Below are 17882 nucleotides of genomic sequence, written 5' to 3'. Positions count from 1 at the left end.
GGAAGTGGCTATTTCCGCGTCCGACGCGTATTTACCTATTTTCGCGTCCTATGCTGTGATTGGTCCAAATATTGATAATATATTATCATTTTTATCATCTGATTTTTACCGCCTTAATTTAAATTTCAGATCAATTATTATTTAATATGCACTGGGCGACTTCCCCCTCCCGCTAATCATCCCCATTCCTTTTACTTAATGTAATACATGTAATTAAAGATTGTAAATATAATTTTTTGTTCAATAAAAAAAAAAATTTAATATGCAGGTAATTTAATTATTTATATTTATTATGTTATTGTAATATACATATTCTGTTGACCTATTATTTCTTGATGACATAAAGATACAAAAACATTAAGTCTTAAATTAAGAGATATATTCCTCAGTGGTTAATTCCACAGATAAGAAAATACTCTCCAATAGACATATAGTCTGTTCTATTATATTTGAGAGAAGTGTTGTGTCAATCATATATAACCGGGTATATTCCTCAGTGGATAATCCCACAGATAACAAAAATTATTTTTGTAAAAATTATTCTCCTATTTTCAAGACAATATAGACATATAGTCTGTTGACTGTTGTTTGCTGTCTATTTCAGTGTAACAGTTTGAGTGAAGTGAATCATATTTTAAATTTTTCTTTTGTGAATATAATATTATAATAGCTATGGCAGAAGCAACTCAAACATTAAAAAAAGGTGATGAGTTCTGTAGTTTGGTTAGGTTAGAGGAGGCCATTAAAAGATTTGAAGACAGTGAAAACTGCAATCTATCAAAATTTAACACAAGGACAATCTAAGGTGCCAAACGTAAAGGATTAAAGAGGCATTTAAATCCAGAATTGGAATATGCTTGCTTAAATTATATGTGTGTTCAGGGAGGTGAATATACAAGTAGATCTAATGGGATACGCCCAAATCAAAAGTAAGTAACAATAAAATAATAACTTATTATGCACTAATTAACATATATTATTTTTAACATTTTTAAACAATCTAAATATTTTGTTGATACATTAATACATTTAGTTCATATCGTTCGAAATGCCCTGTGGTGATATGTGTGCGACCTAATGATATAGGTGATAAGTTAGTAATTACTTCTATTGTTACTGAACACAATCATATACGGAGTAAGGTGAGTGAGAAAAAAAAACAATTTTGTTTTTACTATAATTAATATTATTATTAGGCAATCTTTGACCACTATCCACGCCAGCGAAGACTTGACTCTGATGCTAAATCAATAGCATCAAAATTAGTGGCAATGAAAGTCAATAAAAAAATCCTGCAGAATGAGTTGATGGCACAACATAATAAAGTAATAACTTTAAAGGACATACACAACTTGGCTTTAACAAATTCTCCTAAGTTAGACGCCTTAAAATCATTAGTTGAAAGTTTTAAAAACAAACAAGGATTTACTTTGGAAATACTGAAAAATAATAATAACGAGTTAAAGGCCATATTCTATCAAGATGATGAAATGAAAAGAATATTTGCATTATGTCCTGAAGTGCTATTTGTAGACGCAATATATAAAGTCAATGATTTGAGACTACCACTTTATGTATTTCTAGGTTTGTACAATCTCTGCATTTGTGTTACAACCTATTAAATAAATAAAGTAGTTGTCGATAGTAATGGGCAAAGTGAAGTTGTTGGTTATTCCATTCTAACTTCTGAAGACTTAGGAACTGTTACACTTATGGCTTCAATTTTTAAACTGCATAATCCAAACTGGACCAATATTAAATGCATTATGGCCGACAAAGACTTCACAGAGAGAAATGTTTTTAGAGAACAGTTTCCCCAATCTAAAATATTAATTTGCATATTCCATTGTATGAGATCATTTTCACGGGAAATAACTACAGACAAAATGAATATAACTGCAGGTCTTACTTTAAATATAATGTACAATATAGTATGCATGCACTTTGATTTGGTTTTATTATTTTAGGACAAAGAAACCTTTGCCTACAATTGGCACAAGAAATGATATATGCCAAAAATGAAGACGATTACAGTAGAATTCATGGTCAATTAAAAGACACAAAAATTACAAGTGTTGTAAAGTATTTCGAAAAAAATTGGCATACAATTAAAGAAGAATGGGTTGTATATTTTCAGTCAAAATATATGACATTAGGTATTTAACTCAAGTCAAAAGTGTTTGAATTTTATAATTATGAATTATTTATGCATACTTAGGAAACAGAACTAATAATCGATTAGAAAGTACAAACCAAAAAATTACCCAAGTTGTAACAAAATTTTGTAGACTTGATCAATTATTTGAAGGTAAATTTCATTTAACTAAATATTACTAGTTATACTTACTTAAAATACATTTGCAGGGTTGGAAATGTTAATGGTCACTTTGAGGACAGAGAGAGACCATGCTGCTACAGAATGTTTTTGTAAGACACCAAGTTTTGTTTCAAAGTTGACCTACGAACAGCAACAAATGTTTTGGCATTTGACCCCATTTGCTTTTGACCTAATATTGCCGAAATTTGAATCAATGAACCACGTACAAATAGTGTCTGTCGATAATCTAAATCAAACGGTCAAAATTAAATCGAGAGAAGGGGTAATTGAAGTTTCAGACAACAAATGTGTTTGTTCATTTGTAACAAGTTTGTGTTTACCTTGCCATCACATATTCAAAGTTAGGCAAATAAACAATATGTCGTTATATTGTCCAGAATTGTGTGCAGAAAGATGGTCGAGGAAGTATTATAGTACTGTGTGTAGAGTAATTCCTTCGAGTTTTGAATTAGATGTTGAAAGCTCCGGAAGTAAAGATCCGGTAAATGTTACGACCGTACAACCTATGAAACCAAAGCGAATTTTAAACCAACATGAAAAATATAGGAGAGCACATGTTGAGGCTAAGAGGCTTGCTTCTCTAACGTCAGAAGCAACAGGACAAGAATACCTGAACAGATTAAATATTCTTAAATATATAGCAGAAAAGTGGGAGAATGAAAATACCATTAAACTTGAAGACATAGGTATATTGATTCAATAAAATAAGTAGGTCTCTACATATCAAATTTAACAATTAAATAATTATACCTTAGATAACTTACTGAAACAAACAGAAGAAAATTATGAATTTGCCAATGACGATATAATACAGATGGATGACGCTATAATACAGATGGATGACAATTTAATACAGATGGATGACAATATAATACAGATGGATGATGATATAATACAGATGGATCAATTACCAACTTTACCTCCAAGAGTTCCAAAAAGAGGACGTCCAAAAGGTGATTGTATATTCCATATATTTTCAAATGATTATCGTTGATGACATTTATTTTCATACTTTATATTTTAGGTAAAGACAAAACTGCTATTGGTATTGCAAAACGGAAAAAGGTTTCAGGTTTAGTTCCTTTTGAAAAACTTGATGTTTTGACGAGACATTTTGAAATGTTAATTTGGTTTGTGGATAAGGATGTGGCCAGTATTGCGGTATCTGGAAATGGATTTATAGGTGAAACAGCAATTGAAAATAATCCAAATAATATACATTGTGCTGTTTTAGACAGTAACCTCGCGATTGATGATATCAAAAGGTATTTTGACAGCGACGGCTGGGCTGCTCTCCAACAAGTTGTGGATATAAAGCGGATGAATCCAACATGGATATGCAAATCTTGCAATGAGGATTCATCAAATAATTCGATTTGTTGCAATAGATGCCTAGAGTGGTTTCATTTTAAGTGTGTTAATGTTAAAACAACATTAAAAAAAAAAATATGGTTTTGCAGTATCTGTAAGGAAACTTACGATTGATAATATTATATTGATATATTATCTAGAACTAATATTATGACTGTATTTAAAAATACTTGCTTTATACTCTGTGATTTATAGAATTTTACATTTTACATTTACATTTTTACATTTTGTTTTTAAATATTAATAATAATATAAGAACGACTGATTTACATTATTTGTAATATACATATATATATATATATATTTTTGGTATTTTGTAATGATAATATATTATCAATATTTGGACCAATCACAGCATAGGACGCGAAAATAGGTAAATACGCGTCGGACGCGGAAATAGCCACTTCCTTTTTTTAACTTAACATATTTAACACTAAAACCATTTACATGCCAAAAAGAGTTTCAAACATTTTCAACAATAGATAAGTTACTGAATTGTCATTGATTAATTAGACAATAGGTAGGTATAACTGTTTGAATGTGTTACATAGAATTTACTGTTAATTGCTTTTGACAGAATGTGCAGTAGTCTAGAAGTAGGTGTTAACGACTGCTTGACTGGTGCTTGCGTCAAACCATAAACAAACGACAAACAACAATCAATATCAACCGAAAAGCAGTTTCATTCATCATTTTATCAATTAACACAACTCATCACATAATGTAACTACAACAACTGTAGCCATATATATATATATATAAATATACATAATATATACAAACCATTAGGTTGAATATGAAATTATTATGTACTATAATTAAAATTGCGAGAATAAAACACAGTAGATGGGTACAGATACATGACTAAGTACATACTTGCAACAATGTTCTCCAAAGCGGACCCAAACGCTTTATTTTCTTCGTCATAGTCGTCTCTCGAAATCGATAACGCGCACGTTAGATAACGACAGCACAGGCAGACGACTTCTTCATCGGTGTTACGGACGGCGTTTTATTATTGCATATTTTTAATTTTTATTCGGTGTTATTATTATTATTATATATTAGCGGACGGCCGATTCCGTTGAAAACCGATTCGTCATCCGTTTTCGATAATGCGAATATATGATATTAAACACTGCATACGTACGGACTACGGGCAGACACGGTAAAAAAATAACACACACACACACAGAGATAAGGTGTCGATAAACAGTCCGAAAATGTAATTAAAATTACGGTAAAAAAATAATAATAATAGAAAAAATGAAAAGAGTGAAAATTATTATTATTAATAAAAAATGGAACAGTGAACACGATCGATCCAGACTTTTTCGTCAATGAGCGAAAACGCAGTGCGACCAACCCAACGGAGTCAACAATCTTGATTGTATACAATATTCTGCACTCAAAGCGGGAGGGTGTAAAATTGTGGGCATCGGGCAGTTGGGTCCCCGAGATAACAGCCGTTATCATCAGCATTATTTATCAGCTAATTTTCATGGAATAAACGCTTAAATAGGGGACCAACGAAAATGTAGTAGTACCAACTTCGAAATACTAACATTCCCAATCCATTTTAGTTTTCATCCCAAAATTCCAATGTATTTTAATGTATTTATGTATTTTCAGATTCAAATATTATTATACAATTATTGTACGTACAATAATTCTCGTACAATTAGAAATCAAAGGATTTTTAAAACATCGTAGGTCGTGGGGTTTTCAAAAACTGAAATAACAACTTGTTAGACATGTAAAACGTGTTCGTTCGACCACCACGTGAATAAAAACGNGCACTAATTAACATATATTATTTTTAACATTTTTAAACAATCTAAATATTTTGTTGATACATTAATACATTTAGTTCATATCGTTCGAAATGCCCTGTGGTGATATGTGTGCGACCTAATGATATAGGTGATAAGTTAGTAATTACTTCTATTGTTACTGAACACAATCATATACGGAGTAAGGTGAGTGAGAAAAAAAAACAATTTTGTTTTTACTATAATTAATATTATTATTAGGCAATCTTTGACCACTATCCACGCCAGCGAAGACTTGACTCTGATGCTAAATCAATAGCATCAAAATTAGTGGCAATGAAAGTCAATAAAAAAATCCTGCAGAATGAGTTGATGGCACAACATAATAAAGTAATAACTTTAAAGGACATACACAACTTGGCTTTAACAAATTCTCCTAAGTTAGACGCCTTAAAATCATTAGTTGAAAGTTTTAAAAACAAACAAGGAATTACTTTGGAAATACTGAAAAATAATAATAACGAGTTAAAGGCCATATTCTATCAAGATGATGAAATGAAAAGAATATTTGCATTATGTCCTGAAGTGCTATTTGTAGACGCAATATATAAAGTCAATGATTTGAGACTACCACTTTATGTATTTCTAGGTTTGTACAATCTCTGCATTTGTGTTACAACCTATTAAATAAATAAAGTAGTTGTCGATAGTAATGGGCAAAGTGAAGTTGTTGGTTATTCCATTCTAACTTCTGAAGACTTAGGAACTGTTACACTTATGGCTTCAATTTGATATATTATCTAGAACTAATATTATGACTGTATTTAAAAATACTTGCTTTATACTCTGTGATTTATAGAATTTTACATTTTACATTTACATTTTTACATTTTGTTTTTAAATATTAATAATAATATAAGAACGACTGATTTACATTATTTGTAATATACATATATATATATATATATTTTTGGTATTTTGTAATGATAATATATTATCAATATTTGGACCAATCACAGCATAGGACGCGAAAATAGGTAAATATGCGTCGGACGCGGAAATAGCCACTTCCAAATATAATAATGAAATAAAATGTAAGACAAATTATTTTTCATTAAATTTATATAATATGTATTATTGCATTAATACATTTTAATAAAATATGTTATTGCATTCTTAAAGTTATAGTAGTAGGTGTAACATTATACTATATTTTGTCATCAAATATTTTTATCATCTAGTTGTAATAATAGGTATCTTATATATTATATATTTCAGCAACATCATTCCTGACGAAATCTAAAGATCAAATCCCGGACGGATCCATATCCAAACCAAACGAATATTTGGGTACTGAAAAAATGGGTAAGATATTGGAAAATATTTTAAATTTATATTTTTTTTAACTTAATGAATATGTGTTACAGATCGCGAGTTTCAACAACATATGAACAGAAACATAGCATTTTTAAAAGTTGAAATAAGGAACATTCAAAACAACCAGTTGGTTATTTTGGAGCGACTAGATTCAATCCAATCTCATTTAGAAGATCAACCACTTATTGATAAAACAAATTCATCTATAAATGAGTTGGCTAATTATCAATTTCCTATTGACAATGTAGTAGACCTTTATACATTTGAGGATAATATAAGTGGGGACCAACAGTTCAGAACTCATTTGGTAATATATCAATAGTAATCTATGTATCTGATTTATTGTTTCTGTCGTAACTATTTGTTTTTTAATTATTTAATTTATGTACAGTTTCCATACTTTTTGAACACACCGTAGATACAGTTTTATTCACCAAGCATGCTAACCCCCATTTTTTTCTTTAATAATACATTTTTTTAAATTCTGATTTTTGACATTTCTAAATGTACTCGAAAATAATCTTTAAATTCTTAAATAATTTTGTACTAATAATGGAGTGTCCTTTGGCAATACAAAATTCTATTTATTTTTTTAATAGGTTCTCACCTCCTTTTTACTTAAAATTATTTAGTGGATAATTTTTTTCTACATTTTGAATGAGTAGTTTTGTACAAAGATAATAGTCCTTATATTAAAGATGGTTTTATACAATAATATAAGCTATAGATGAAATATTAGAACTAGTATTTACTATACTTGGGCCTTTTTTACAAATTATTTATATTATTGCATGGATTAATATTAATGATTAAAATGTCCAAATTACTCACTAATAACACTGTAATACTAAAATCAGATTTTGAATAACTACAATAACTATAGAATCAACAATATATTAATTCCAATAATTAAAATTGTAGGTGAAAGAATTGTCATATATCGGAGGAAAGCACACAAAAGCCATGGTAAAAAGAATAATGTCAAAATTATTCAAAGATGAATTATTACAAAATTATTCATTCACTGGAAAGAAAGGAAAAACCCCATTTTCTTCATTGGCGATTTGTTCGGTAATATTTGGTAAGTTTATATTTTTGTGCAAACATATATTTTCTTAATGTTTTATTAGGTACTAATTATAGGTAATATAAATTAAAGTCTACCCTTAATAAAGCTATATTACCATACTACTTGAATATAATTTTTATTCCCTGGTAATTTCTTGCAACAAGCATACCCAACCCTTTTTTATTTAATAATGAGTTTATTCAAAATCTGACTTGGGATTTTAAATATTTTTAATATACTTATTATAAAGACCACTTCTAAATAATAGTACTATATAGTCTATATAAGAATAAGTGTCCTGCTTAGAATATACAAATTTCTATTTTTCAAATGAGAATTCCCGTTATCTCTACAGTAAATAATTTAATGGATCATTTTTCTAAGTATTTTTACATTTTAGAATCGAAATTTGAAAATGTAATTTTTGTGTGAGTAAACTATGCAGTGAACTTATATAGGATAATATAGGGTTTATGATTGGGCGAAGATGAGACGGCGATATGATCAATATGTTGATTTGAAAATTGTATTGATTAATATTAATTAAATTTATGATTAGTAGGGTAAAAGGTTTATAAAAAAACAGTTTTTTTATTTTTAACAAAATAACCGTTTTTATTCATTATTCCATTGTTTTTTTGTTTTAAACAAAATAATTTTTCCTTTTTTTCAATTGTTTTAAACATGTTTCATTTTTTTACATTTATAAGTAATAGTATGGTGACAATTTTGAAATTACATTAATTGTAGAGTAGGAAGACTTCCCGCTGACAAGAAAAATGCATGATTAGAAACATATATATTTTGTTTTAAACACATACTGTAGTTTAAATTAAATTGTTTAAATCATGTTTAAAACTGCAAATTCTGATAATTTGTAAAAGTTATCCAATAATATTTTAATAAATACTAGATCTAAATATATTATTACCTATATTACATTTATTTCATATTTTTGTAATACCATCTTAAGGACTTATTTTTAGTATAAACATTTTAATAACTTATATTAGAAACTTCTTATTTGAATTGTTAATATTATTAGGTACATCAGCATTTTCAAAAAAACTATTCATTTAATAATAGTCTCATGTATATTTATATTTTTTTAGAAGCTGTGAAAAAACAAGTAAAATTTAAAAATGTACCACAAAATGAAATTGAGGAAACTATCAAATATATTTTGGCTCAAGCTCCATTCAACCTAAAACGTTTAACTAATAAAACAAACAAACAGTCTTCTATCTCAGCTCTGCAGTCTACAACATAATAATATTATATATACTTTAAAAAAAATATATTATATATATATAATATTTTGTATTTTTACTTGAATAAATGCATAAATTCTAATAATGTGTTTTTTGTTATATTATTATTTATAGTTAATAAATTATTTTTAGTTTTAATATTTCATAATATAATATTGTTTACATTTTTGAATGACAACATTTGACCAATACTGGATAAATGAAAATAAATATTAATCAATATTTAATTTTAAACTTAATTAAACATTTATTTGGTTCAACTTAAAATATACCTCCAACTTTGGTTAAACATAAATCAATATTTTATAAATTAATATACAACATTAGTTTTAATGTTTAATAAATATTGAAATGTAATGATTATAAAATATTTTACTTTCAATTAGCATTCATGATTTACTTTTGGTTCAACTAATGTACCTGCAACATTGGGAAAATATAAAAAAATCAAAAATCAATTTATTTAAAAAATTTATTTAACATTCAATATTGGATTTTAAATCTTAAATAAACATTAATTAATGTTAACTTGCTGTGTGGGTATATATATATATATTGCGTCACAATCCTACGCTAACGACGAATCACTCGCGTTACTTATATAATATATATAGAACAAAACGAACGATCGCGCACGCGACAAACGACAGACGTAAATACGTAATGCTATCGAGACCGACGGCAACGTAAAAAAAAACATAAGGAGGCGGCGACCAGTTGTCGGAATCGCACCGACATTCGCGTGCACGAATTGCGAACTGTCCCGTACGATGTTGGGTCAATGACTAATTAATCGAATAATACTAGCGCAGTAGCGCCCCGAGGCGGTAGGCCTTTATTGCCGGCGGCGAAAGCCGGTTTTGCTCGTAACAGCGGCGGGGGGTGGGGTTCTCTTCTAGAACATTCTGTGCCTTATCGGCGGAGACCCATGACAAGAATAAATATTGTCGCCGCCAGAGTCGGAACCAAACAGAATTATTCGTACTTAAAGACTTTTGCTTTGTGCCTGGCAGTAGTGCAACAAGACATTTTTCAACAACTATTAAATACATATAAAATTAATTTGGCTTACATCTGCATGTCTTTAATTAGTTAATGGTTATAGTTTTTGAAAGTGTAAATAGCTTGCCAATTATCATGAATCGTGTAAATGCTTGTGGAAAAAAAATAGCTAATGGCAGTTGTTGCCAAAACGCCAAAATTGCTTAACTATTTTTCCAAACAAGGGGCATCAATAGTGACAAGTATACTTATTGCTATTTATAAATTAACAGAACTCTTTCCTTTGTTGCTATAACCCATATAGAACCTATAACTATATAACTAATAGGTTATTGCTTATTAGCACCAATAAACCAGAATTTGTTGTATTGAATTATATGATGTATATAGATGAATCTGAATTCTTAAACCCCGAAAACAATGTTGACGATCCACCACCAGTTCCAAGTTTGTGTAGTATGTCATAAAACGAATACATTTTTAACTAAAAAAAATCCTATTTTATGGTATTATTATTTATGTTTAATAATATCTAAAAGGTATTTCACATTTTACATCTAAACAGTATACCTATTAACTAATAATAAGTCCAAAGTATATTATTGACTTTAGAAAAATTATTTTCTGTTTCAAACTATTGGTAATCAGTTTATATCTTAGGCGGATCTGCACCAGATACTGATATGCAAAAAAGTATACCAGAAAGTAGTATTATTCCTGCTTGTTTTATTGATGGTTCGTCAAAATATCTTGATGGCAAGTGAAGTATATAATATATTTTGTTTAACTTCATGGTAGTCATAACTAATAACCATGTGCAAACTTGCTACTATAAAAGTAAAATTCTGAATTTTTTTATGACAAAGAAATATGAAGGCGTCCGTGCAAAAACTGGAAAACTCCATTTTTTTTTATCAAAATCGGGTTTTAATTGAATTTGATAAAGCAAAAAATTACGAGTTTATCGGTACAAGAACGAGACAAATCCAACAACCAGTATAGGAAATATAACGTATTTGGAGCTATCTTGTTTTTTTTTCCGTAGAAGAACAAGGTAACTCAGGAGCTATCTGGTTTTTGCCATGAACTTTTGCCACGTTGTCTACACTGCATAATATCATCCTGTTGACGGTACTATCATTATAACAAATATCATAATATTGTTCTATATTGTATGATAAATGATAATATAATATAATTCGTTATTTTGTCGATAGGTATTTTTTAATTTTTAAGTATAAGCGTTATTTAGTATTATGCAATATGCATGACAAAATAGATCTATTTTGTCATGGTATTATGTTTTAGTATTAACTAGTTGTTTTTAAGAAATTATAAACATGAACGAAGAGAAGCGTATTAACGATATAATATTTGACTGGGATTCATCAACGTCGTCAGATGATTTCGATGATGACATTGCCGATCCAAATTTCGAAATTGTGAATAATAATGATTCCGATTTAGATGGAATTCATTGTCTTAATAGTGATGATGAAGATGAACATGCCATTATCGATTTGAATGGTCCAACTGTCATAGAAGATTCAAACGATAAAATGGATAATATTAACGAACCATCAACGTTAACTGGCATTAAAAGAAAAAAATGTAACCGTTCATTGTGGAACCGAAACGTTGAAAAAAAGAAAAGAACTGAAGGTATTGAATTTATTAGTAATTATAAAAATAAGGTAGTAAAAAAAAGACAAATTGGAGTAGATTGTAAATGTCCACTAAATTGTTTTTCAAAATTTAACGAGGAAGAAAAAAATAAAACGATTGATATTTTAAACACTATGGGTAGTAAGGAAAAACAAGATACCTATTTAGGTGCTCTCATTACTGTTAATAAAATTGTAAGGCGTAGACCAAAGGCTGGAGATGGACCTACAAGGTCTTGCTCATGTAAATTCAAAAAACGCATTAATATCAGAGAAGTCAATGTTTGTAAAAAAGCATTTTGCTCACTGCTTGGTATTGGGAAATCTAGGGTGAACAGGTTAATCAAAAAAGTAAAAATAAATGAATTTAGTCCCGTAGATTTACGCGGAAAACACATGAACCGTCCAAATAAGATACCCGAAGATTTAATCTTTAAAATACATTCACACATTGCCAGTTTTCCGAAAAGATCATCACATTACAGTAGGTGTGATAATTCTAACACACAATACTTGTCTTCAGATCTCAATATTTCTAAAATGTACAAATTGTTTTTGCAATTGCATGATAAAGATACATATAATAATTTAGAAAATGGTGATTTAACATGCAAATTTAAAATATAAATATTATGAAAAATATATGAAAGAAAACTTTAATTTATCCTTCGGCTATCCTAGAACGGATACTTGCCAAACGTGTGATAGGTTGAAAGTCCTAGTTGAGCATGAAATCGACCCAGAAATAAAACAACAGTTGGAAGTTGAAAAAGAGGTTCACTTACGTAAAGCAGAAGTTTTTTACACTAATTTAAAGTTATATAGTGAAAAAGCTAAAGCAGATGAATTTGTAGAAACATTAACTTTTGATTTTGAGCAAAATTTTCCACTTCCACATATCCCGAGTGGTGATGTGTATTATAAACGCCAACTGTCGTCATATAATGTCTGTATATTCTCAGGTAAAACAGGAAAATCATATCACTTTATGTACGACGAAACAATTGCAAAAAAAAGGGAAAAATAATGTCATTAGTTTTATAAACTATTTTTTGAAAAATCTCTTATCGCCTAATGTTAAAGAAATATACCTTTTTTCCGACAACTGCAGTGGTCAGAATAAGAACAATGCATTGTTTCAATATTTATATAGGTACTGTTGTGAAATCAAATTTTTATGGGATAAAGCAGATAATACATAGGTATCCGGAGCCAGGGCATAGTTTTTTACCTAATGATCGATGCTTTGGACGAATAGAAAAAAAAAGAAAACGTTTAGAACGAGTTTATTTGCCTGAAATATATCATGAACTAGATCGCAATACGTCGAAAAACTTTATAGTGATTAAAGTTACACAAGATATAATTTTTAACTTTTCTGACAATTTAAAAACTATATTTAAAAAATCTGTAACTGGTGTTGACAAAAATAGCAAATTTTCCATTATGGCTTACATATATATGGAGTATAACTCAGAAGGTCTACATTGTAGTATATCAGGTCATTCTACTGCGAAAGAAAAATTTGTACTTGAAAAAAAAGGAAAAGAAGTAAAATTACCAGAAAATTTACCAAAATTATACAATGTAGTGTTAGGAATAAAGTCAGCCAAGTATACTGATGTTCAAATCTTAGCATCAAAATATGTCCCACCAGAATATATTTGGTTTTATAGAAATCTAGTTGAAGAAAATACCAACAGTGATGAAATAATATGTATGTCAGGTGATGATGATTAAAATACAATTTTTTGTTTTTTGTTATGCACTTAATATTTAAAAAAATTGTTATTAATTACTAATTACATATTATTTATGTTTATAATACAATATTTTACAGTATACAATAATATTATATAGTTTGCTCAAAGTTATCAAGTTGAATTAATTAATACCTATTATTACATTTTGTTTTGTTTGGTTTTTTGTTATTTATATTATAATTTTAAAAAAATATGTTAATAATTATTACTTTTTATATGTTATTATGTTTATAATATAATATTTCACAGTATAAAATAATATGTTTGCTCAAAGTTATCAAGTTGAATTAATTAATACCTATTATTACATTTAGTTTTGTTTTGTTTTTTGTTATTTACATTATATTTTTAAAAAATGTTAATAATATATTATTTTATAACTATTATAGGTGGATAAACATTTAAATGATACAAGTTATAAAGAATAAGTACATATATATTTTTTACATTCAAGGTAGGATTTAGTTTTATTATGTTATACTATTTTTGAATAGATAAAAAAAAATTTAATATTGAACATAATATTTTGAAATAAATCATTTATTAAATATTGTACTTGCGAATTTCTATTCTTTCTCTCTTAATTTACTACATTTCACTATGTTTAAGATAATGAAACTAAGTTTGATATAATTAGAATTAATAATATTAAAATTAAATTAAATATAATTATATATATAAATTTTAACAAAAATGTCTGGGCAAAAAACCAGGTAACTCCAAAAATTGTAGGTTAGTATTAGCCCTCATCTCAAATAAAAAACGAAAATCGAATCACCTACTGTGGCATATTTTTCATCGTGGTCTAGCATATCTAAATTGATATCAACATTAGTTTTATCTTAAGCTCAATATTTTTAAAATGGTTTTTTATGGCTCCTGAACAATTACTAAAAATGGAGCTGTATGGTTTTTGCACGGACGCCTTCATATTAGGTTGAAATATTTTAAATTTTCTTTTATATACCTTATTATCGTCATTTTCTTTTTGTTATAGCTCAATATCCTGTCATGGACGTTTCAATTGTTCCAAGGTAATTTCTTAAATGTTTCAATTATATTATAACTCATATAATATAGACTATACCTACGTCTATACAGTTTCAAATTACAATATTAAAATAACTAATTTATGGTGTTTTACATTATTTATTAGTTTTGTGAGTGATGATCCGGCACTTTGGATTATTAACGGAGACACAATAAACCATATTATCGAACATGGGTTTAAACAAAATCTTCAAAATCCACAATTTCCTAAATCAAAAAGAATAATACCGGGAAAACGTTCTCAATTCAGAAAATTGTCATTAAGTCTGTTTCAAAGAACTTTATTGAATGGAGAATCAGGCAATCGTGGGTATTTGAGTTACTCAGTAACTACAGGATCAGTATATTGTGTACCTTGTCGTTTGTTTGGTAATCAAGTGCCAATACTCAAGAGGGATGGTCAGATTGGAAACATCCTGAACGAGTTAATGATCATGAAAATACTAATGATCATAAAAAATGTGTTGACTATGATTGAGGAGTCGTAAAAAAGGAAAAATTGACAGTGAATTAATTGAAAGTCTAGAATTTGAAAAAAAATATTGGTAAAATGTCTTAACTAGAGTTGTTGCAATAGTAGTATCACTGACATCTAGAGGATTACCAATAAGAGGACTTAATGAATGCTTTGGATCACTACATAACGGAAATTGCATGAGAGAAGTAGAGCTTATTGCTCAGTTTGATCCTTTTTTATCGAAACATATAGCACAGTATGGGAATTCAGGAAGAGGTAAAGTTTCATATCTTTCATCTACTACTTATTATGAAGTTGTGCATATCACGAAGAACAAAATAATGAAAACAATAATTGATGAAGTTAAAAATGCCAAATATTTTTCTATAGTTGTAGATTCCACACCTGACATAAGTTATAATGACCAATTATTTTTGATATATAGATATGTTTTGAATGGAACTCCTGTAGAAAGATTCATACAGTTTATTCCTAACATTGGACACAAAAGCAAAGAAATCGCTGACACAGTACTTAAAACAATACATGAACATGGATTGGATATTAAAAATTGCAGGGGACAATCATACGACAATGCCTCTAACATGTCAGGCAAATACAGTGGTTTGCAAGCAAGAATTAAAGAAGTTTCTCCGTTGGCAGAATATGCACCTTCCTCAGCTCACTCCTTAAACCTAATTGGTGAGTGTGCTGCTGATAGTTCTCCAGAATCCACAGCATTTTTTTGTCTTATGCAAAATATTTATGTATTTTTTTCTTCTTCTACAAATCGATGGATGACTTCTATTTCTCACACATCAAAAAATGTTACACTTAAAAGAAAATCGGATACTCGTTGATTAGGCCATATAGGGACTCGCTCGGGCTCGAAACTACCCACACAGTCCAAATTCTTACTTACTATACTGTTATTGTGAACCCCGGTCTGTATGCTATACACACTACGCAGTATGAGATATAGTAATAATATAATATAGAATAGTGTGTAAGCATATTAATATGTGAACAGGCAGAGTCACACGGTCTAAGGGAATTCGCTGTGTGGACAGTTTTGAGCCCGAGCGAGCCCCTACCATGTCTCGATGTCTGTGTAAGAGTTAGTGTAGTACTGTCAGACCATCGAGCAGAACCTCTGTTAATTTCTTAAGTCTAATAAGCATTCTGTACAACTAAATTTCATCAATTGATTGTATTTTGTCAAACGCTTTCGAGTGATTGCTTTCAGCTTTTTCAATTTTTCATATATACCTTAACAGGTTGACTGCCAACCCATTTTTTGTCAAATTTGATTACATCGCCATGAGACCCATATTAGGATCTCATCTAAATGTCCAAACATTTTGTTGATATCCATTTGGGGATCTCACGTATATTACATTTTAATAATTGAGATCTCGAGTTGGATCTCATATATCACGGTAATTTAAATGTGATTAGATTCTACCGTATTTCTAGTTTTATTTGGTAGTTTTAGCAAGGAATTATCGTCTTTTGTTTATTTTTCATGATTTTTTTTGTTTATCCTACTAAAATAACCTTTAATATGCTTTTAATTGACTTAATTATTACTTTTAAATTTTAATACGTTAACGAGTTGCACAAAGGTGAAGGTAGGAATAGTGAGCATCGGTACAAATGCACAAGACCTCATAGTGTGATTGATAAAATTCCCTCCATTATTGTTATCATGATAAATGATAATACAATTTAAAAAATGACTATTTATTAATTTTTAGGCTGTTGACTCGTTTCACTGTATGTATAATACGAGTATTTACTTAAGAACTAAGAAGTGAACTTATTTTAACAATGGATGAACACATTATTAGTCAGATGTTGGATTCTGATTTCGACGAGTTTGATGATGTAGATGACACCGATGAAGATCCAACTTGGGACAATGATGATGTGAACTCTTGTTGTAAGTAACTATAATACAAATATTATATTTTACACACTTTAAATGTTTTTTAATTATAGATTCAAGTGAAGTTGACAATCAATCTGTGTGTAGGAATTTGTTCTCCAAAAATATTAATAAAGGTATTATTTTGTATTAATTGTGTGTTACCTACCAATATTTTAACAGCTGTGGATATTTATAATTTAAATAGTGTACCACTTGTAAATGAATAAAATGCACATATTGTTCTAGCCTTTCGCATATCACATTGGAATCTATTGAAAATATAAATTTATTTATGTTTCATATTATTTTTAATATAAAAATAATAAAAGTAATATTAATTATAGAATTTTATAGTATTTGGTTGTAGAATTGTATATTATAATTGGTACTTGTATAACAATTTAATTTGATTATTTTTTTTAATTAGTTCAAGATCAAATATTTGACGATATTGTGCAGGATAATTACATTAATCATGGTGAGTTATTTGTATGTTATAATATAGATTATACATCATAATAATTATTTATTGTATTCTTAGATATTTCTCATATAAGTGACTCTGATCCTGATGAAGAACCTATACAAACTGTGCGAAATACTGGACGTCCTAGAAATACACCTCAACAAGATGTTAATCCTAGACAGTGGAGAGATGACGACTCAGTAATTAATTCATTTATATTTAATCCTGACAATGGAGATTACAGTATTAACCCTGATTTGTACGACACATTATATGATGGTTCTCCTATTGATTTTTATCACTTAATAGTAGATCAAAATATTATAAATAATATTGTCATTGAAACCAATAA

At 28.6% G+C, this 17882-nt stretch overlaps 3 protein-coding genes across 3 annotated transcripts; all 3 read left to right on the top strand.

The window, feature by feature from the left end:
• The first annotated feature begins 672 nt into the window (after positions 1-672).
• Positions 673-3823, top strand: LOC111028243. The gene is made up of 10 exons (XM_022306798.1): positions 673-715; positions 806-929; positions 1034-1142; positions 1197-1584; positions 1636-1902; positions 1968-2125; positions 2206-2308; positions 2365-3024; positions 3094-3291; positions 3363-3823. Exons 1-10 carry the CDS (start codon positions 673-675, stop codon positions 3821-3823), a joined length of 2511 nt encoding a protein of 836 aa, XP_022162490.1.
• Positions 3824-6916: 3093 nt separating this feature from the next.
• LOC111028242 lies at positions 6917-9197 on the top strand. The gene is made up of 3 exons (XM_022306797.1): positions 6917-7165; positions 7780-7939; positions 9040-9197. Exons 1-3 carry the CDS (start codon positions 6929-6931, stop codon positions 9195-9197), a joined length of 555 nt encoding a protein of 184 aa, XP_022162489.1. The 5' UTR covers positions 6917-6928.
• Positions 9198-13310: 4113 nt separating this feature from the next.
• On the top strand, positions 13311-15994 carry LOC111028241. Its single transcript, XM_022306796.1, has 5 exons — positions 13311-13581; positions 14625-14661; positions 14784-15161; positions 15241-15410; positions 15525-15994. The coding sequence occupies exons 1-5, from the start codon at positions 13311-13313 to the stop codon at positions 15992-15994; spliced, it is 1326 nt and encodes a 441-aa protein (XP_022162488.1).
• The last annotated feature ends 1888 nt before the right edge of the window (positions 15995-17882 follow it).

The sequence above is a fragment of the Myzus persicae genome, unplaced genomic scaffold (assembly GCF_001856785.1).
Source record: "Myzus persicae strain clone G006 unplaced genomic scaffold, MPER_G0061.0, whole genome shotgun sequence".
In the NCBI taxonomy this organism is placed as follows: Eukaryota; Metazoa; Arthropoda; class Insecta; order Hemiptera; family Aphididae; genus Myzus; species Myzus persicae.
This window is presented reverse-complemented; position numbering and strand designations above follow the sequence as displayed.

Excerpts from the sequence above, each read along its gene's own strand:
- LOC111028243 (XM_022306798.1), top strand. The coding sequence starts at position 673 with ATGGCAGAAGCAACTCAAACATTAAAAAAAGGTGATGAGTTCT. Across the intron at positions 716-805 it reads AAAAAAAGGTGATGAGTTCT|GTGCCAAACGTAAAGGATTA; the intron begins GTAGTTTGGTTA and ends GGACAATCTAAG. Across the intron at positions 2,126-2,205 it reads CAATTAAAGAAGAATGGGTT|TATGCATACTTAGGAAACAG; the intron begins GTATATTTTCAG and ends TTATGAATTATT.
- LOC111028242 (XM_022306797.1), top strand. The coding sequence starts at position 6,929 with ATGAACAGAAACATAGCATTTTTAAAAGTTGAAATAAGGAACATTCAA. Across the intron at positions 7,166-7,779 it reads AACAGTTCAGAACTCATTTG|GTGAAAGAATTGTCATATAT; the intron begins GTAATATATCAA and ends TTAAAATTGTAG. Across the intron at positions 7,940-9,039 it reads GATTTGTTCGGTAATATTTG|AAGCTGTGAAAAAACAAGTA; the intron begins GTAAGTTTATAT and ends ATATTTTTTTAG.
- LOC111028241 (XM_022306796.1), top strand. The coding sequence starts at position 13,311 with ATGGCTTACATATATATGGAGTATAACTCAGAAGGTCTACATTGTAGT. Across the intron at positions 14,662-14,783 it reads GACGTTTCAATTGTTCCAAG|TTTTGTGAGTGATGATCCGG; the intron begins GTAATTTCTTAA and ends ATTATTTATTAG. Across the intron at positions 15,411-15,524 it reads GTATGGGAATTCAGGAAGAG|TTGTAGATTCCACACCTGAC; the intron begins GTAAAGTTTCAT and ends ATTTTTCTATAG.